Source organism: Nannospalax galili, unplaced genomic scaffold (assembly GCF_000622305.1).
Source record: "Nannospalax galili isolate Female #2095 unplaced genomic scaffold, S.galili_v1.0 scaffold324, whole genome shotgun sequence".
Lineage (NCBI taxonomy): Eukaryota > Metazoa > Chordata > Mammalia > Rodentia > Spalacidae > Nannospalax > Nannospalax galili.
Genome location: NW_008353027.1, coordinates 5,113,544 through 5,136,032, shown reverse-complemented (window position 1 = coordinate 5,136,032; position 22,489 = coordinate 5,113,544). Strand labels below are relative to the sequence as shown.

Below are 22,489 nucleotides of genomic sequence, written 5' to 3'. Positions count from 1 at the left end.
CAGGGTCTCCCTGTAGCCCCAGCTATCCTGGAACTCACTATATAGACCAGGCTGGCCTCAAACTCACAAAGATCCACCTGCCTCTGCCTCACAAGTGCTGGGATTAAAGGCATGCACCACCACGCCCAGCTGGGAACAGTATTTTAAAGTGAGGAGTAGGAGATATGTGACATGCTTATAAGTCAAGAATTCTCTATGATAAAGCACATCTCCCATATTCAAAACCAGTTATTTTCATCTACTGTTTAAAGGAAAGTTAGTATCTTAGCAGAGGATTTATTTTACTAAATGAGACTTCTAGAAACCCAAATTGATTAAGTATAACACTACCATTTGCTTGGTTTATCAATTGTTTGGGGGTAGGGGAAGAGGTGGCAATAACTATTTCTTTGGACTATATTGTTTTCTTATCTCTAAATATGGTTAATATCTTGGTATAGTTCGATTCTATTTAATAGATGTTTTAGTTTCCTTTTATAAGAAAAAATTAATTGGTCAGCAAAAGCAACATAAATAGACACCACAGCAGCGGGAGGGCAGGCAAAGCTTAATACAGAAGTTCTGTCTGTAATACGTCACTCTTTTTCATAGTGACAGCCTGGTTTTTGGTTTTTAGTTTTTTTAAAGGTATGTATTAACTTGATAACTAAAGTTGGCATATTTGCGGCAATTTTGATATTTTATGAATTATTCATCCTATCACTCTCCCATTTTTTTGTACTGGATTCTTGTATGAGTAGCTATATGATATGTTTATTTGTGCCTCTCCAGGGACAGACTATTAGCTGAAAGTTTCTGCAGGCGGTAAAATTCAGAGCTATTTTATAATTGCCAAGGTTAAAATTAGGACAGTCAGTTGTTCTCCCTTCAGCTTTTCCCAAAAGATATTGGGGGTCTTCAAGGTAAAATTGCCTTAGGTAACACTTAAATTTTTAAATGTTTCTGAATATATAAATTGGTATAGTAATCCTCTGGCAATCATCTTCTTACTATTATAGCTGGAGTCACAAGTGCAAATTAAGATTTTGAATTCAAGAGTGACTTTAAAAAATAATGCTTCAGGGCTGGAGAGATGGCTCAGTGGTTAAGAACAGTGGTTGTTTTTGCAGAATACCCATGTTCGAATCCTAGCACCCACATGACAGCTAACAACTCTCTGTAACTCCAGTTCCATGGGATCTGAGAGCCTCTATCCTCCATGGGCATTGCATGACACGGTGTACTTACCTACACACAGGCGATACACACATACACATAAAATAATAAATAAAATATATTTTTTTTAAATTGATGCTTCAAGCCAGGTGTGGTTGGCACATGCCTCTAATCCCAGCACTTGGGAGGCAGAGGCATGCCTGGTCTATTTAGTGAGTTCCAGGCCACCTGGGGCTGCAGAGAGACCCAATCTCAAAAAGACAACAGCAACAAAAAAAATTACTGCTTGGATTTTCATTCATTTTCAATTATGAAACTTTTTATTTTAGCACTTCACTATATAAAGACCTGGAATAAAATAACTCTGGCTTTTAAAGCCATAAACACCCTCACTCCATTGACATAGTTCTATATTGTGTTCATGTAGAATATGCTATAATGCTGTAGGCATGTGGTCATGCCAGAATCTAAAATTTTAGCATTTTAGCATCACAGAGACATGTTAAATAATTGAGGGGAGGGGGAATAAAACAGAAAAGCACTGTAATTTTTTTTGTTTTTTTGAGGCAGAGTCTCTTTGCAGCCCCAGCTGTCCTGGAACTCACTGTGTAGACCAAGTTGACCTCAAACTCACAGAAATCCACCTGCCTCTCCCTCCCAAGTGCTGGGATTAAAGGCGTGTGCTACCACGCCTGGCACAAGCACTGTAATTTTTAAAGATTTATTTATTTTTATTTATGTATGTATGTGAGCCTGAGTTTCTATGTACCACATGTGTGCAAGAGCCCGAAAAGGCCAGAGAGGTCATTGGATCCCCTGCAACTGGAGTTGCAGGAGGTTGTTAGCTGCCATGTGGGTACTAGAAACAGAAGCCCCGTGCTCTGCAAGAGCAGTAAGTGCACTTAACCGTTGAACCATCTCACTAAACATTTAAATTTTAGCTAGCCATCATAGATTTTCTTTGTTTGGTCCCCATATTTATTTAGACTACATTTATATTTTAAGATTAAGCCAAAGTTCAAATCAGACTATTTTGATTGCTTCTTTTCATGTTTTTTTTTTAAATTTTAAAGTCTTTATTTTACGTATATAGTGATAAGCCTAGCATTTAAAGAAATAAATTTATATTGTTACTTTTTTTTCTTTGTAATCATTTTTGTTTAATGGACCTGCTGCTATACATCAGATGAGAGTCTGAGAATCAGCCTGGGTCTTGTCTGACACCCAAGAGTGTTGTCATGATGTCGCTCCTGGAGGTTATTAAGCATTAGTGATTTATAGTTCTAAGTAACTGGTAGCACAGATGTACTCCTTATAGAGTTGATGTATTTCCTTATGTTAACTTTGTCTTCCTACAGGCATAAATATGTTGTTTACGAGGGAGAATTTTGTTTGTGTAAATATGCTCAATTTATGCATATGCATCTTACACTATATATTTGTGTATGTGGTGTTTATATGTGTTTATATATGTATGTGCACATATGCATGTGGTGTGTACATGTGTGGGTCGGGTACATGTGCATATGCGTGTGGAGGCTAGAGGTTACTCACAGAGATCCATCTGTCTCTGTCTTCCAAGTGGTAGGACTAACAGGGTGTGCCACCATGCCCAGCCACTGCCTAATTTTTTGCAAAAGGGTTTCCTATTAAACCCAGAGCTCAGCAATTGGCTAGACTAGCTGACCAGCGAGCCCCAGGGATTCTCCTGTCTCCACCTCTCTTGTGCTGGGGTTACAGGCCTGCACTGCCACACCAGGCTTTTACATGTGCTAGGCATCCAAGTCCAGGTCATAATCTTGCATGGCAGGCACTGACAAAGCCATATCCCCAGCCTATCTATTTTAATAAACAGGCTGCTATTAGGGTTTTGTTTGTGTTATATTAATTTTGCTTTCTATTTATGTCAAAAGTGAAATCTAATCCTGGGCATAATGACCCACACCTTTAATCCCAGCACTCAGGAGGCGGAGGTAGGCATATCTCTGTGAGATGGGGGCTATCTTGGTCTACATAGTGAGTTCCAGGCAGACTGGGTCTACAGGAGACCTTGTCAAAAAAAGAAGGTGAAATCTAAAAACATAGTTTATGATATAAACTTTGTTTTTCTCCATCATATGCATTTAAAAGTGTCCTTTACATTTTAATATCAATTTTTAAAATATTAATAAATAAATGGCATTTTTTAATTTATTATTTTTATGTGTAAGAGTGTATTGCCTGCATGTATGTGAGTACATCCATGTCATGCAATGCTGTGCAGGTCTCCCCTGGAACTCTGAAGTTAAGGATGGTTCGTAAACACCATGTGGGTGCTGGGAATCGAACCTGGGTTCTCTGCAAGAGCAGTCAGTATTCTTAACTGCTAAGCCATCTCTCCAGCCCCTAAAATGGCATTTAAAAAAAAAATTTTATTCATTTTTTTAATTTTATGTGTATTCGTGTACTGCCTGCACGTAAGTAAGTGCACCCATGTTGTGCAATGCCCGCGGAGGGCAGAAGAAGCCGTTGGATCCCCTGGAACTGGAGTTATGGACAGTTGTTAGCTGCCATGTGGGTGCTGGGATTCAAAGCCAGGTCTTCTACAAGAACAGTCAGTGTTCTTAACCGCTGAGCCATCTCTCCAGCCCTAAAATGGCATTATTAAAGTTGGAGATCTAGCTCAATGGTGGAACATTTGCAGGCCCTAGGTTTGGTCCCCAGAATCCAGGGGGGAAACAGTCTAAAATGGGCATTATTGTGACAATATGTGTTTATAGCTTTGCTAGCATATTTTACTTGTAGATATTACTGAATTTTTTTTCCACGGGGGTGGGGACTTTTTAAAGACAATGTCTCATGTAGCTCAAGCAACTTATTATATCTGAACTCTTTTTTTTTTTTTTTTAAGCCATAGAACAAGCTGTGGTTTTTATTACTTAGAAAAGCCTCATGGTTATTTCTCTTTCTGACTCTGTGCTTGTGCCTTCAACACTTTCACAACAATTTTCTGCTCCGCAATAAGGAAAGCACACTTGATCCTGTCACGAACACATTTAGCACACATAGAACCACCATAGGCCCTGCTGACGTGTTTTTTTGTTTTGGACAATCTCATGAGGACTTTAGGTCTCACAGCACAAACCCCTCGAAGTCTGCCCGGACACACACACCACACACAGATTTTGGTCTTTTCCCAACCTTCTTGGTAAACAATCCTGTTACCAGGGGTTCGGGACAGCCTAGTTTTGTTAGAGGCTGTGTTGTAGGAAAGCCTATGACAGTATGTCAAATGCTGGACCATTAAGAGCTGACCTTGAACTCTTGATCCTTCTGCCTCAACTTCTTGAGTGCTGAGATCATAGTTGTGTGCCACCACATTTAGCAGTTATTGAATTAATACCTTTTAGCCTCTCAAGAAAACAAACAAGCATGTATTCTACAGAAGTGCATATTGTAAAATATGTAGAGCTGCCCCTACACGTGTCATGATTGGCCATACTATTGCAATTTTTTTTAAGATAATAGTTTCACATAGCACAGGCTAGACTTGAGGATGACCATGAACTCCTGATCTTCCTGCTTCCACTTTCCAAGTGCTGGTATTACAGGCCTGTACCACTATACCTAGTTGTTTTCGGGGGGGGGGGAGTTATACTTTTATGTGTATGTGTGTATTGCCTGCATATAGGTAAATGCACCCATGTCATCCAATGCCCACAGAGGACAGAAGAGCCTGTAGATCCCCTGGAACTGGAGTTATGGACAGTTATTAGCTGCCATGTGGGTGCTGGGATTTGAACCCGGCTCTTCTACAACCAGTGTTCTTAACCTCTGAGCCATCTCTCTAGCCCTACACCCAGTTTTATGTGACTTGAACCCAGGGCTCTGTGCATGCTAGGCAAACACTCTGCTGACTGAACTACATCCCCAGCCTTGTTATAGTAATCTTACATATTTAGCTGTGTCAGTTTTATAAATCGCATTCTCTACTTTCTAGACATCAATTTTAATTAAATTAATCAACTTTGCCTCCCTCCATTTTCATTGACAAAAACTGTTATTTCTCCAATGCTAGGAGGAGGAAAGAACCTATTTTCCAAGTTGAATCGTTCCTTACTCTTCTTTTGCCTTCTAACTATCTTGCTTAGGAAACTTTCCGAGTTGGGAGCTTACATAAAGGTAATGAGCATCCTTAACTGCCTCATCTGGCATCTCTTACCTCCACCTGTCCGTTCCTCATCCCCACAGGCCTGTATGTGGTGCCCCTGTCTTTTTGTCTTACAACACAGTCTTCCCTCAACCAATCTCCAAAATGCACACATATCCTTTTAAAGTCCATTTCCTTCTCTCATTTATTATTTCAACAAAAAGTAATTCATTTTTCCTTCTCCTTGCTTTTTTTCAAGAGATAAAAATAAGTCAAGAACCTCTGCTTGTAGTTGCTAACCAACAGAGTAAAGCTTAGTAAAGAAAAAGAAGCCATTAAGGTGGCTCAGTGGGTGAAGGCACGTCCCACGCAAGCCAGGTGACCTGAATCTGAGTTTGATCCCCAGGACCCATGAACCAAAAGTTGTTCTCTGACCTCCACCTGTGCTCTGTGATGCACACTCTTCCTCTATCACACACACACACACACACACACACACACACACAAATGATGAAAAAAAAATTTAAGGGGAAATTAAGGCACAATGATGCATACCTATAATTCTCACATTTGGGAAGTGGAAGCAAGCAAGGATCATGAGTTTAAGGTCATTCCCCACTATATAACAGGTTTAAAGCCAGCTTGGTCTACATGAGACCCTGTCTCAAAATCTTTAAAAAAAAAAAAAAAAAAAGCCTGTGGGGGATAATTATAGTTAGAAATGAAGTAATCCTAGCACAGAACATGTGTATATATCCTCATCCTCTTATTAAGAATTATCAAATTTCCCTTTAACTGTTAACACTTAAAGATAATTTAACAAATATTTCCTGTTTGGTTCCCCTCTATGTAATTTAATTGCAAATATTCTAAGAGTATGATTTTGTAGTAATCTATTTTTAATTACAAGTGGATGGCATTTCTAACATTATGAACTAACCAAGCTTTTGTAGGCCACCTTTTTCTAACCTTGTTTTGTTGGGAAAATGTGGTACAAGCTCCAAACAACTGACTTGCAGATGCAGTTCCAGTCTGTAGTGCAGTAATCAGATGCCTGCTCTGTTGCACCAGCTCTGAATTCTACCACAATAGACAAAAAGAAATCTTAAGAGTATTCAAAGGGATCTACTGTGACCGCTTTTTATTAATAGTCACGTATAGCTCAGTTGTGTTGATAAATTGTGGTCTTAGTATTTCCATCATTAAATCTATTAGAGTTGTAAATACTCAGGGAAAAAAACTTACTACAAGCCAAAGATGGCTTGTAGAGCCTAAGCCCAGGAGCAAATTTTATTTATTTAGTAATAGTGACTGGGGAAAGCCCTTCTGGCAGCTAATGACCTGCTGGAGTTGTTGTGTGCCCAAGGCAAAGCTGAAGGCCATTAGTCCAGCAGGTCATTAGCTGACAAATGCCTGACCCCGAGGTCTTTTCTGATATTGTAAACTGTGAAAACATTAAAGTGGGATTGTTATAAAGTATGGATGTACCAAGGAAGTTTCTTTTTAAACATTTTAGAAAACAAATTCAATTGTTTGTTGTGATTTATACAGTTTAATATCTTTTTTCATTCTTTTCTGTTTGTTTCATTTTGGGGAACAGGATTTTGCTGTGTAGCTCAGGCTCCCCTCAAACTTGCCATCCTCCTGCTTCAACATCCCAAGTATTGAAGTTCTAGGTTTCTGCCACCCCACCCAGCTGGACATCTTTAACTGTCTTTGTTCTGAGGCTATTTTCATTCTGAATAGTAAGTCAGTCAGCCAGAAACCAGGAAACACCAAACATTATATGCCTAATCTTTGATTTTTATTTGTTTGTTTGTTTGGTTGGTCTTTTTTTAAAAAAATATCTTATTATTTTTATTTTTTTCATGTGTATGCGTGTATTGCCTGCATGTAGGTAAGTGCACCCGTGTCATGCAATGCCCTTGGAGAACAGAAGAGACTGTCAGATCCCCTGGAACTGGAGTTACAGACAGTTGTTAGCTGCCATGTGGATGCTGGGATTCGAACCAGGGTCTTCTGCAAGAACATTCAGTGTTCTTAACCGCTGAGCCATCTCTCTAGCCCCTGTTTGGTCTTTTTGAGGCCGGGTCTCCCTATAGCTCCAGCTGGCCTGGAACTCACTGTGTAGTCCCAACTTAAGAGATCCACCTCCTCTGTCTCTCAAGTGCTAAGGTTAAAGGTGTGCACCACCATGTCTGGCTAATCTTTGATTTTTAAAGGACAGATTCCCCCATTGAAATTAATATTTCAGCCGCATTCTTATCCACTGAGCCATCTCTGCAGTCCCAAAAATCATTCTTCACAATGGATTTATATGGAGAAACTCATATGGCTTGATGTGTTTGAGAACTTTTAAAAAACATTTAGTAATAGGCAAATATAAATTTCTCAAAATGGTGTCTTCAAAGTGACAATTGTTCAAATTTATTTTTAAATGGTTATAAGTCATGCAGCTAATCCACATATTAGAATGGTATTGGCAACACAACAATATATTTTATGTGCGTTGTGCTAAGCAGTGAAGGTATAATTTAAAAGTCAATTGTATAATGGTCTGTCTAACCAGTCTCATGCCAGAGCAGTGTTTTCCTCCGCTTTGATCCCTTTAGGCACTGCCCATTTGCATCCCTTATTACTCTAATAAACTCTATCTTGAGCACCATGGGAGGAGTGTATGGTGGCACACTCTTGCAATCCTAGTAAGAGGATATCTGTGAGTTCGAGGATAGCCTGGGCAACATATAAGTTCCAGACCAGCCAAGGGTTACATAGCAAGACTGTGTCTTGAAAAGCAAAACAAAAAAACAAAAACAAAAAAGCCAGTTGTAGGACTGGGGTAATAGTGTGTGTATGTATGGGCTTAGCCTGCACAAGACACTGGGTTCAATTCACCATTTCTCCAAGAAAATTCCGGTTGTATAGCTTAATGGTCTGAAGAATTTCTCACCCGTGGGATAACCCTTATTTAATCCAAGACTACTACTTTTTTATCTTTTTGAAAGAGGGAAGAGAAAGATTAGCTCATTTTTTGGAGCACAGTACGAGGAGAGCCAGTTGTTTTAGAATTCCATTGAATCATGGATTTTTGAAGAGCTGTAAAGGTATTTGGGAGAAATACAGTTATAGTTTTCCATAGGTCTGTGGATTTTAGTGCATGTGAGTCATGCCTTTAAAGTACAAACCTAGGGATGCCTTTGAATTATGAATATCTGCCTTTTAGCATGGCCCAACTTGAAGAATTGATAGGAAGAACTGATTGGGCTAGAAAGTCTTATCCAAAAGGCATGACACTCCTAGAACTTCAAGATCTATTCTTGAAGCCTAGGCAATTACTGAAAATTTTAGCCCTTTTTAGCCAAATGTTATCTAAGCAAGGTTATTTCCATGAGTCTACCAGAATTAAAGCTAAGATTAGGAAACATCAGTGATTTAAATGTACAGGATTAGCGAGGCATGGTGACTTAGGTTTATGATCCCAGCATTTGGGAGGTGGAAGCAGGAGGATCAGAAGTTCAAAATCATCCACTGCCTCATAGTGATTTCCAGGCCAGCAAGGGCAGCATGAGATCCTGTCTCAAAAAAACAAACAAAAAAGCATGTTTAAACTACTTGTCAGAAATTTAGGGGGCTTCATGTACAACTTAGATGACTGACCAAGAGTTCTACAAGAGAATGTTTCAAACCATCCTGTTCATTGATGAAAGGGAAATCAGTTTAATGAATCACCATCAACACTTTGCAAAGTGGAATACAAAATAGAGACAAACTGAAACTTTTTTGTTTTATGAAAATTTTTGTTTTATGAAACATATTTGCATGTGTACATGTACTGTGTCAGGATTTAAGTGTAAGCTTTATTGTGGGGTTACACTTTTAAAAAAGACACTTGTACAAAGCAGTGTTCCAACCAGCTTTCAGCCATCATTGAGAAGAACCTAGTGGTGAAGAAGTGCTATAAGCAATGTGGAGATTTTTCAGACACATTGAAAGAAAATGGGCAAATCACTGAAATGCACGTATAATTATCTTGTAAGTAAGACCAATATGTAATAGTGCCACTGAGTGCCCAATACACTGAGTATGAGTATTTTGTCTGTGTGTATGCAAGTGTACCATGTATGTGCTTGGTGACCACAGAGGCCAGAAGAGGACATTGGATCCCTTGGAACTGAAGTCAAGGACCCAGACCTCTGCAAGAGAAGACAGTGTTCTTAACTGCTGAGACATCTCTCTAGCCCCTAGGATTGTTTCTTTTCTTTTTTTTTTTTTTTTTTAAGAATTGCTTTTTAATTGCTACTAAAACCCATGGTTTTAGGTAACTAGCTATATTAGAAATTGTTAATTTTAAGATATACTAGAGGTGGTGGCTCATGCCTATAATCACAACATTCAGGAGGTCGATTCAGGACAGCTGTCACAAGTTTGAAGCCAGCCTAGGCTACAGAGTAGAAAGGCCCTCTCTCAGAAAAAAGAATAATAAGCCTATAGAACTATAAATTTAAGGAATGTCTAATCTTGGAGCTTATTGTTGATAAAACCTCTTTCCTAGGTGAGTAAAATGAAGCCCAAAGATGGACTGAAGTCTTTCAGCTCATCTGTATCTAGACAGTGTTTCCATTGAAATGAACTAGTATAATAAAAATACATTATGAAGTATGTAAAATGCAATAAATTTGCTTAACAGTATTCATTTAGACATGATTCCATAGTAGTATTTTAATCACAAACATTCAAATCGGTTAAAGCAATTTTTTGCTTTTATTTATTCTGTGTGCATGTATGTGTGCACACATGCATGTGGGTGGCATGATGCAGTATGGAAGTTAGAGAAGAACTTGCAAGAGTTGGTTCTCTCCTTCCACCATGTGGGGATCTTGGGTAGTCAGGCATGGTAATGAGTGCTTTACCTGTGAGCTATCTTGCTGGCCCTTAATAAAGGAATTTAAACAAGACCTAGTGAGACTAGTTTTATGAGTACAGTGCCAGCCACATAATAGGCTATCAGCAAGCATTTATGCAATAAATGCACTAGCTGATATAGAATTAAATCTCAACATTTTGTACTCAGGCTATTTTCCTGAACTTGTGGGCCTATTTCAAATTGTATCTGCTGTGATTTTATACTTTTGTTTAGTTAACTGAATTTTTCCAAAGGCCTTTTGACAAATATTAGCAGGAGTTTATAAACCAATGTATCAGCTGCTCTAAATTAAAAATGAAAATTATCAATTTGCTTAGTTTTTGCTGCACCTGTCCTATTGATAGTGCCATTTCTTTCTGCTGTCTCTCCTTAGCCAGAAAGAACTTCCAGCTCAGTAGAACAGATTGTCATCCCTCCCACAAAAATGTAAGGCCTTACACATTTGGCAGCACTGAAAAGGCTCCCTTTTAAACAGCCAATTTCGAAGCTCCCTCCAGAACTCCTGTGAGTTAGCGGTGTGTTCATTGCAGCAGACCTTTCATCATTGTCTTCATTAAACCTGGTGGTGGTCTGATAGGAAGGAGTGAAGAGCCTTCTTTCATACACTTCATCGATGGCTATATCAAAGCCACTCATTTATATTAATCAGCATGCAGAATAGGGCTCATCTGGGCTGTTTGTGCCCAGGTGGTGGCTGAGTAGATTTTCCCCCTTATTTGGCCACAGTTACTGCTCCCCATGTTCTTCAGAGGTCACTGCCCTGGTGAGGCTGCCAGCCTGGAAGCTCTGGCTGAGCACTAGGGACTGAAACCACCTGGAACAAGACAGTTTGATTGAACCCAGTTTGTACATGATAAAGTGCCTTACATATATCAGTTATTATTGGTCTCTTTACCCAGGCCCTCTCTGCCTCACCTTGGTGATGCAAATTTTTCCACCTTTTACTTAGTTTCTCACACACCCTGTCCTTTATTTGTGCTAAGAACTAAAGAGTGGCACGCACTGCTCTGGTAACCATTAGCTCCCTCTATCTGTCTCTATTTTTTTGGGGGGGGGGGGGTCTTTTTGAGATAGGATCTCCCTTTAGCCCCAGCTGGCCTGGAACTCCCTTTGTGGACCAGGCTGTCCTTGAACTCACAGAGATCCACACACCCGGCTATTTTTTTTTTTTTTTTAATTTTGTGTGTATGAGTGTATTCCCTGCATGTAAGTAGGTACATTCTTGTTGTGCAATGCCCAAAGGGGTCAGAAGAGGGCGTTGGAACTGGAGTTATGGGTGGTTGTTAGTCGCCATGTGGTTGCTGGGAATTGCACCATTTTTTTTTCTCATAAAATATATGTGAAATTTACTAGGGTTTTGGGTTGGATTTTTTGTTGTTGTTTGAGGGGGTTGGTTTTTGTTTTTTGTTTTTGAGGCATGATCTCATATTGCCCAAGCTAACTTATAACTCCCCAAGGATGACCTTGAATTTCTGATCCTTGTCCCTATACCTCAAATGCAGGGATTACAGACATGTATTACCTTACACCTGGTTTATACAGTGCTGGAGGTTGAACCCAGGTCCCTGATACTAGGTAAGCACTCTATCAACTGAGCTACATCCCAACCTGGAAAATTTACTTTTCCTTTGCTCTTACCTTTGCTATTGCTTCATACATTGCTATCTGTTTTTCACTGAAGAGGAGTGAGGAGTCCAATAAATTGTGTGTGATTAATGCCATCAACACTGAAGATGTGCACACACAACTGTTTTCTTTGCTAGCAGCTGTTAGTAGTAAAGGCTGAGATGTTCTGTGTTCACACACCTCCTAAATAGAGTGATGGATTCCATGTTGTTAGTGCACACTGTAATAAAGGTAGTAAAAATTATCATTAAAATAACCTTTCAAAGGCCAGTGAGGTGGCTCAGTGGGTAAAAGTGCTTGCCATGCAAGCCTGGTAACCTGAGTTCAATCCCCAGAATCCATGTAAATGTGGAAGGAGAGAACTGACTCCACAGTTTTATTCTCTGGCTTCCATGTGCATGCTGTGCACACATGTCCACACTCACACATCATGCACCCACATAATAATAAATAATATAAATAACAAATAAATAAATTCAAAAATCTTTCAAGAATAAATTTATTAAACATTGTACATCTGTAATGACCACAATTTTCATCTGTTGCTGTGTGCGTCTTGCGGGCACGGTTTCGCGGCCGGCACTACTGGGCGGGTCTCTGGCTCTCCGCGGCTGCTCGGGAAGTGCAGGTGAGTCTGCAGGTCGGCGGGCCGCACCGGGCGCTGGCCGCTCGGCGGGTTGCTGCCAGCTGCCGGGCGGGTTCTGTGCCAAGCTGCTGGACGCTCCCTCTGTGCACTCAATCCGTTGGCCACCGGATCACGAGGGGAGGTGCAGGAACGGCGAAAGCAAGATCTTCCGGAGTGGTTGTTGACGGAAGGACAGCCCCCTCCAGGAAGACTGAATCACAGGCTGGTAACACAGAATACAGCTCCAGACAAGTTCAGTGATACAGCTTCGCTTTATTGGGGTGAAACCAGAAGATTTATAGTGTGGAGGCAGTAGCAAAAGCCTCAGTTGATAGGTGCTCCTAGGATGCTTTATTTACATGTGGCGGTGGGCTTCAATCAGGCTGTCAGACAATGCCTGATTATCACATAGGAAAAACCTGGGAGTTTCTATGCCAGAGGTCATGTATCTGTGGCGGCCACTTCAAAGGTGAGTCAGGAAGAGAGTAGGAGACGCCCTGCTGGAAAGGGGAGTCTCTGCATAAAAACGTCGAGCCCCTTGGGCTATCTGGACATGGAGAGACTGCGACCCAAACAGCAGGGGTCCCCAACATTCATCAAATTATTCAATAGCCCTCTTAAAGTGAATTAAATACAATTATATCACATTATATCACCTCAGCCTATTGAGCTTTACTTGAACCACATTATAAGTTACTTTTTCCTAAAGATTTAGTTGTATTTTGCTTTTAACTTTTAATCCTAACTGGTATGGTACACCGATTAAATAGCCACAGTATTCTTGAATCCAGTCCACCTGTCAGATGGGTATAACTCAGCTTGAAGCCTCTTAGAGAATAAAAACAAAAGTGTGCTGGTCCCCACCACTTCCAGCCCCACCCCATCCCCAATGGGGGAAAAAAAAAGGCTTCTTGTAAAAGCAACATAATAAAAGAGGGGTGGTAATAATATGTAATCTATTTAAGCCATTGTAAACTTAACCATTACATATGTAAGCAATTCAGAAAGGTTGAAATTTTTTTTATTAAAAATCTTCTAGGGGCTGGAGAGATGGCTCAGTAGTTAAGAGCACTGTCTGCTCGTCCAGAGGACGATCCTATATGTATACATTATCATTGTTATTTTGTTTTTCCTTTCAGATTTTTTTCTTTGAGTATCAAATGCACATATACCAACCTCATTTTGTTTTTAAAATGCCTGTCATGAGCCAGGCATGATGGAGCATTCCTTTAGTCCCAGCACTTGGGAGGCAGAGGCAGGCGGATCTCTGTGAGTTCAAGGCCAGCCTGGTCTACATAGTGAATTCTAGGCCAGCTGGCGCTACAGGGAGACCCTGCCTGTCATATTATTCTGTTTTGTGAATAGCTTTTTTTTTAAATTATTTTTATTATATGTATATGAGTGTGTTGCCTGCATGTACGTAGGTACACCCATGTTGTACAGTGCCCAAAGAGGTCAGAAGAGGGTGTCAGATCCCCTAGAACGGGAGTTATGAACAGTTGTTAGCTGCTATGTAGGTGCTGGAATTTGAACCCAGGTCTTCTGCAAGAGCAGCCAGTACTCTTAACCAGTAAGCCATCTCTCTAGCCCCAATAACTTTTTTCTTTAAGAATATTTTATAGACATCTCTGTACAGCAGTGTGAAAATTGTTTTTTGTTTTCTTTTGGGTCATTGCTTTTCTCCGATCACCCTCTACTTTACTCAATTTCTTTTTTTTTTTTTTTTGGAAGACAGTTTATTATAGCACAAGTCTTAATCAATCCTTTTGTGAGGGTAGTCATGATCTTAGTTTTTTAGTTAAAAAAAAAAGTAATTGTAGTTACCTTTGCCAAAAGATAAAGAATAAAGCAATTGTGTGTTCACTTGAGATTGCTAAAATTTGTCCTCTAAATTAACCATTTAAGTAATACACTGCAGTAGCCAGGGTGGGTGGTGCATATGTCTAATCCTGGCACCCAGGAAGCTTAAGCAGGTGAATTCAAGGCCAGCCTGGGCTGTATATTGAGATCAAAAAACCAACATCAGTCAATTCATTATAGTTTTTTCTTTTCTTTTTTGAGTCAGATATCACTATGTAGCCCTGGTTGGCCTACAAGTCACTACATAAGTTGAACTGGCCTAAAACCTGTCTACCAAAGAGAAATGGATAAAGGAAATGTATAAATACAGAGTCACAAAGAACGAAGCTGTGCTGGGCGTGGTGGCACACACCTTTAATCCCAGCACTTGGGAGGCAAGGCAAGCGGATCTTTGTGAGATCGAGGCCAGCCTGGTCTACATAGTGAGTTCCAGGACATCTGGGGCTACAAGGAGACCCTGTCTCAAAAAGACGAAAAAAAAAAAAAGAAAAAAAGAATGAAGTTATGTCATTTGCAGGATAATAGGTGCAATTCAAGATAATCATGTTAAAGAAATTAAGCCAGTCTCAGAAGACAAATGCAAATGCTATATGTCTTCTCATATATGGTTCCTAGATTCTGTATAGATAACGTAAAATCATGTATGTATATATGACATAAAAGTAAAAGCAAAGCTATCTGAGAAAATAAAGGGGACTGACAGGAGGGAAGAAGGGAAGGGGAGAGAACATGAGAGGAATACATTTAACATGCAATGTATATAATGAAAATATCCTTATTGGGTCTGGAGAGATGGTTTGGCAGTTAAGAGCTACTGACTGCTCTTGCAGAGAACCCATGTTCAGTTCCCAGCACCCATGCAGCTAACAACCTTGCATAACTCCAGCTCCAGGGGATCCAATACCCTTTTCTGACCTTCATGGACATTTATATACATGCAGGCAATGCACTCATACACATAAAATAATTTTAAAAATCTAAGATATTTTTAAATAAAAATATAGACCACTCACTTAGATTCTCTTCTAAATCTTCATATTTACTGGTTAGAGATGGAAGTCATTTAGTTACTTAATTTGTTTGATGCTCCTTGACAGTTTAGCTTAATAACATTCTAAATCCAGTACCTATGATTATTCCAAATATTGGAGCCTTTCAAGAATCAGAACTTAGAAATGTTGTCTTTTGCTTTTTTTTTTTTTTTTTCCTCTTCTTGTGGTGTCCATAGTCTTATTCATGCTAAGCAAGCCCTCTACCACTAAGCTACATGCACAGTCCCAGCCATACTGCTTTTTTTTCTGTTTTGAGACAGGGTCTCACTATGTAGCCCCAGCTGGCCTGGAACTCACTATGTAAACCAGGCTGGCCTCAAACTCACAGAGATCTGCCTCCTGGTGCTGGAATCTAAAGTGTGCATCACTACACCCAGCCAAGTTGTCTTTAACTAACTCAACTTGGACTTTTTTGCTAGCTAGCAAACAAGGCCATGAGTTGTAATGTTTTTAATGAAAATGGTTTTATTGTCATTCTAGGACTTAGATCCAAAAGAGGTGGATCCAGAAATTTTCACAGAGAAAGTAATCAGTAGAATTGAGCCAGGCCTTGCGGTATAAGCCTGCCATCCCAAATACTCAGAAAGTTAAAGCAGGATTACAATTTCAAGGCCTACCTGGCCTATATAGTGAGTTCAAGACCAGCCTGGTATGCCTCAAGATAAAAACTAAGCGTGGGGTTGTGGAGAGATGGCTCAGTGGTTAAGAAAACTTGATGCTCCTGCAGAGAACCTGGGTTTGCTGCAGAGGGCCTGGGTTTGGATTCCTAGCGTCCACATGATGGCTTACAACTGTCTGTAACTCCAATTCTAGAGGATCTGATGCCCTCTTCTGGCTTATGCAGGGAAACAGGTGTGCATATGGACCACTTATATACATCCAGGCAAAACACTTATTCATATATATATATATATATATTTTAATTTAAAATAAAGTAAGAGGATGATTGAGGTACAACTCAATGGTGCCTAGCATGTATGAAGCCCTGGATTCAATCCCCAGTATCACCAAAAAGAAAAAAAAACATGCAAATAATAAGAGTTTAGAACGATAGGTCCATGTCAAGATGACAGATAAAAATGCAGCATAAGGAAAAAGGAAGTTCAAAAATATATGCAATAATAATAGTATGTGCAAAGCTTCGATCCAAGTTTATACACAAAACTTCTTTCAAGTTTATATGTGCTGTTATTATTTGAATCTGAAATGTCTCCCAAGCATCATGTTATAGGTGCTTGGTCTCTAGCTGGTGGCACTATTTGGGGACATTCTGGAAACTTTGGGAAGTGGGGCCTAGCTAGAGGAAGTAGGTCATTTAAAGGAGTTTTGAAGGTTGTAGACCAAGCCCTATTCTGACCTCTCACTGCTTCCTGACAGGCCACACAAGCACACATGACCTCTGTCACACATTCCTACGACTAATGTAGGCCAGGCTGGCCTTGAACTCACAGAGATCCACCTGCCTCTGCCTCCCAAGTGCTGGGACTACAGGCGTGTGCCACCACGCCCGACTAAAGGTATATATTTTTAAAATATTTCATTTATTATTTTTACTTTATGTGTATGGGTGAGTGTATTGCTTCCATGTATATAAGTGCACCCATGTCATGCAATACCCACGGAGGTCAGAAGAGGGGTTCAAATTCCCTGGAACTGGAGTGACAGACAGTTCTTAGCTGCCAAGTGGGTGCTGGGGACCAAACTTGGGTCCTCTGCAAGAGCAGCCAGTGCTCTTAATCGCTGAGCCATCTTTCCAGCCCCCCTTTAAAGGTATATTATCCCAGGCCCCTGGCTGCTTCCTGTCTTTCTGCTTCCTGATTGCTGTCATTTACATTCTGTCCTTTCCACATGCTCCTACAGTCATAATGTTCTACTTAAGCACATGGCACCAAGCAATTATGGACCAAACCCTCTGGAACCATAAGCCAAAATAAATCTTTTCTTCTTCAAGTTGTTTCTGTCAAGTACTTTGGCACCAGAGCAATGCAAAAGTCACTAATGCCTTGCCTGATTATATATGCTAAGATTTGCATTTCTAACAGACTTTTTTTAGCTAGAAGAGAGTCTAACAAAATCATCTTTTAAACCTCCCTTCATCTTATATTTGAAGAAAATCAGAACCCTGAATTGATTTACCTCAAATCTCACTAGAAAAATTTGTAATAGGCCCTGAAACAGAATCGAGATCCTCTGGCTCTTAGTACTCTACTTCATTCTTTTGCAGTTTGCTTTTCCATTGGGCTTCCAAAGGCAGCTACATTGAGATACTTCTTTTTCTAGGAAAAAGTCTTTGCTTGCTCTGGGCCTAAAGAACAAAAGTCCTTGAATCTTTTTCAAGGTTGTTCTTGTCTAGAGCATCAAGGAGCCCAGAGAGAAATGTCAGAAGTTTTGACTTTTAAGTCCTCTATTCTCCAACTTCCATCACTTAGACTTTTTTTTTAATTTAAGTTACACACACACACACACACACACACACACACACACACAGAGGCACGCATGCACATGCGTGCGCACTATAAAGTCAGAGGACAATTTGCAGGAGTCATCATCTCTCTCCTTCTACTATGTGGATCCAGGGATTGAAGTTAAGTTATAAGCTTGGTGGCAAGCATCTTTACCTGCTGAGCCATCTTGCCGGTCCTTCACTAGTAATATTTTTTCTTTATGTGTATGAGTGTATTTATTGCCTGCATATATGTAAGTGTACCCAAGTAGTGAAATGCCTGTAGAGTTAAGAAGAGAGTGTTGGATTCCCCTGGAACTGGAGTTATGGACAGTTGTTAGCCGCCATGTGAATGCATTGGGAACTGAACCTTCGTCCTCTGCCAGTACTCTTAAATGCTGAGCCATCTCTCCAGTCCTTTTTTTTTCATCTTTTTTAGACAAGGTCTCCCTATAGCCCCAGCTGGCCTAGAACTCACTATGTAGACCAGGCAGACCATTATCTTACAGTCTGGACTACCTCTGTCTCCAAAGTACTGGGATTTAAAAGCTGCACCACCACCCCAAGCTACAATAGCACTTTTTGTGGCTTAAACAAATCATTCCTCAAGAATCTGAGGTTGAAGCTAGAGAAATGGCTCAGTGATTAAGAGAAGTTATTGCTATGGAAATAGAGTCTTACAGGCTCCTGGGACCCTTCTCATATAAACCTACAGCAATGGTGTCAGCATGCACAAGGACCCATGCAAACTCATGCAGACCAAAATCCAGCACAGAACTGTGGAAATAGACAGCAGGCCCCAATCTTAGTTGAAGAATTATTGGTAGCTGATTACTGCTGGGTGAGGAAGAGCTGATCTTCTTAAAGGGAGGGACTCTAGATAGGTTGACTAGATCTCAGTGAATAAACTTGCACTGAGGGATATCTGGGAACCCTAACTTCACATGATAGGCCTTATCACAAATGACAAAATGTATGAATTTGGGGGGGGGGCGTTCTTGGTGAATGCCAATGGGGAAGGAGGTATAAAGTTGATTAAGATGTTCTGTATGAAATAAACAAAAATTTGATTTAAAATTTTCTTTGTTTGGTCTTTTGAGACAGGGTCTCCCTGTAGCCCCAGCTGGCCTGTAGACCAGGCTGGCCTTAATCTCACAGAGATTCACCTGCCTCTGCCTCCCAAGTGCTGAGATTAAAAGCCTTTGCCACCACACCTGATCTTGGTTTGATTTTTTTAAATTAACATTTCAGTCAAAGAAAAGGGATTTCTGTATGTACTGGGAAAGTCAGCTCAAGACCAAGTCAACTCCTGCAGGCTGTTCCTGTTTTCCATAATCTCCCCTCCTCCACTTGTTAACTCATCTTTTTCCTTTCTTGATTTCATGGCTATGTTGAATATGGCCACTTTTAAGTATAGGTCATTTTAAAATTATGAACTTCCAAGTCAGGTCTGCCTATATTTGCTAATTGCATTAAGAAATAAGAGAGAACAGAATGTTTTTGTTGCTTCTGCCTGGTATGGAATTTCAGGGTTATCCAGAGCCTGATCTGCTGTTAAAAGTTCGTACAATCATTTTGACATTTTATGTTGGACTTTCTCTTTGAAAATCCCTCTTCACATTGCTGGTGTTGGTCTCAGAGCTCAAACTATTTTAAACCATAACATTTCTAGTGAATGATTGGTTTGTATTATGTGTCCAGCCACTAGGGGGATCTTGGGATGTTGCTTGTATAAACTGTAATCCAATCTGTTGTTGTGCATTTAGTTACATTCTTTCATAGACCTATTGGTGATATTCAGTCCTTCTAGATTTGGAAAAGGGCTTATCTGATACCTTCAGGAAAAAAAAAATCCATTCATTTTTCTCTCTTCCCCACTTAAATAACTCAACACATCTGATAACACTGTAGGATCATTGTCTTTCCAGTTCCCCTGCAGCTCATATGGCTATAATATTTTTTTAAGTATTTAGTTACCTAAAGGACAGTGTGATTTTCCATGTGTCTTACAAATTAACCCATCTGCAGAGCTAGAAAAAAAATGCTTTTAATCAGCTAAATTTCAGTATCAGCAGTTTTATGCAATATAAATGTAAATAGAAAGTTAGAGATAAATGTTTATGTCTTAAAATTTTAAAGCAAGTCTTTCTTCAAATGTCGTTTGCCTCTAAGAAAATGCCTATTAAATGCAAGTTACCTGAGATTAAAGTGTCTTCTTGTTTGCGTCTATACCTATTGACTTAATAATGTCTTCAATTATAGTAACGATAAAACCTGAAACAAAATCCTTTAACTCAGTCAGAACTTAGCTAAATTTGAGGAAACAAAGAGTAGAATTCAGATACAGGACCGTATAATGTAGGAAGTTAAATATACCAATATTAAGACTACTTAAGCAGATGAGATGTCTTTGAGGAATTCTTACTTGAATTGCATTGAATACTATCAATTATACTACTTTAAAATTTTTCTTTATTATTTTTATTTTTTGTGTATGAGTGTATTGCTTGCATGTGTATAAGTGCACCCATGTCATGCAGTGTCCTCAGAGGTCAGAAGAGGGCATTGCTACAGGCAGTTGTTAGCCATCATGTGAGTGCTGGGATTTGTACCTGGGTCTTCTACAAGAACAGCCAGTGCTCTTAACCTGAGAGCCATCTCTCCAGCCTGTTTTATCCTCTTGAATTAAGATACCTTATATAATGGTGACAGCATACACAAGTCCTATGCAAGCTCCAGTGGATGGATCCACACTGGAGAACATATGGGGATTCAAGATAGACTATAGGCTTTATTATACAGAGAGAGAGTACATTGAAATGAGGCGAGGGGTAATGGGCAGGGTGGATGGGAGAGGGGATATAAATGTCATCAAATTGTGTTGTATGGAAATCACAAAAATTCAATTAAAATGCTAATAAAAAATAAATTTAAAAAGATACCTTATATAGCCAGGTGTGGTGACTCATACCTTTAATCCCAGCACTTGGGAGGCAGAGGCAGGCAGATCTTTGTGAGTTCCAAGGCCAGCCTGGTCTACATAATGGTTACTAGATTTTTATGTATATTGATTAAATGCTGTTTTATAGGGCTTTTTATTTTACTTAAAATATGACTGGAAAACATGTAACACAGCTTTAAAATTCAGGTTGACAATGCCATTTGCCAGGATCTTTCCACATAACTTCAATTTTCCTGTCAAGCACAAACCCTGCATTGCTACTGAGCCTTCTGAAGCATTCTGACGTTAAAAAAAGAAAAAATGGAGCTGCATTTTAAAATTGTTCCTTTTAATTCTTTTTTCTTGCTTTTTTAGGTCCTGGAACTTCTAGGGAGTGCTCTTATGGAGTTGGTGCAAGGAGTGTACCAGGAAAATTCTACTTCAGCCAGGGTAACAAATTTCCGACTCACTGTATTCGGTTAAGCGCTGATGGTAAAACTAGAATTGAAGAGCAGAACTTTCATTCTTGTTTTGTGTTTCAACTGCACGTGACTTTTTCTTTTTTAATTGGTATTTTGGCTACAAATTCATGGCCATATGCTTAGTACATAAGAGATTTAGCCAATTAAAGCAACCTCTTATCTTCTGGCTAGAATCTCAGGCTGTTCAGTCTGCAGCAGCCCAAAGGACACCAGGACACTGCTGGCTGGCAGGTAGCACAGTCACAAAGGGACTTACAGAAGAGATAGCTTATTCTGAGGGGTTGGGCCCAGAAAAAGGGAGCTCTGCGTCCCAGTAGAGTGGACAATGAGCTCAAGAGCACGACTATCAGGAAAGTGGTAGAGAAGTATCTTTTATAGCCAAGGTTCAGGATTTCACTGTTATCATTAAATTCTCTGTGCTAAAACTAAGACAGTTGTACAGCTGGATTATTTTGATTAATTTTATAGGTCTAGAATTAAGGCTTTTTGACTCATTTAACAGGTCATCTCAAGAAAGGTTAGGTTTTATTTCCTTAAAATGCAGTTATTTCATTTCAGTGGGAGATTAGATGTGAAGGAAGTGCTTCATTGACCACCACCATCATTTACCATGGCATCTACTGTTAGAAGGGACTCCTCTCTCCCTGTTTCATTATTCTAACTTCCTTAACCTCTGTATTTCACTCACTGCAAATTAGAAAAAAAATACGCATGCATGTACATCCTAAGTATTAATACTTCCATTTGAAAAAAAGAAAGACAAATTTTACTAGAAGTGAGACACAGGACATGAGCAACCTAGATGAAAAGTTTTAAATCTGAAGTTTAACCTAGGGACAGTGCAATGTTCAGATAGTGGTTACTAAAATATGAAGAACTGTACCTTGGATATCTGCTGACATTTGAGTCATGGAACCACAGTCCCCAAGAGGCACATCTAACCTCACCTAAACAACATGTTGGTATGTGGGGACCTCACAAGACATGGGACCACAATGCTTCAGTAAACCCTATTTGAAAGATTTTTCAAAGACAAGGGTGATTCTCTGCTATGACAGAGTTCATAACAAATGATGAAAGGGTGATTTCTGGTCTAGTTCTACTCATAGACAGTTGCCTTGTACATAATATGAAGATGATGATAGCTAAGCAAACAACACTGTGGTAAATGATTGACTTGTTTCTTCATTCCATCTTCACAAAAGTTGAGAGAGAGAGAGAGAGAGAGAGAGACTGAGTCTAATTCTAGATC

The 22,489-nt window shown here is 39.7% G+C and overlaps 1 protein-coding gene and 1 pseudogene across 6 annotated transcripts in view; one reads left to right on the top strand and one right to left on the bottom strand.

Moving 5' to 3' along the window:
* Window positions 1-22,489, top strand: part of Pdss2 (decaprenyl diphosphate synthase subunit 2) — a 305,129-nt gene that overhangs the window by 190,627 nt on the left and 92,013 nt on the right. For 5 of the 6 annotated variants that reach the window (XR_003846627.1, XR_003846629.1, XR_003846630.1 and 2 more), the window contains one exon: window positions 21,131-21,205. Coding sequence is in view for 2 of the 6 variants with exons in the window: in XM_008850309.3 (XP_008848531.1) it covers window positions 21,158-21,205 (48 nt within the window). In the remaining 4 variants the exon portion in view is untranslated. Of the gene's footprint in view, window positions 1-21,130; window positions 21,207-22,489 lie in introns of those variants that run through there. The other variant, XM_029554637.1, reaches the window with a different exon arrangement.
* Window positions 4,080-4,438, bottom strand: LOC108491665 (annotated as a pseudogene).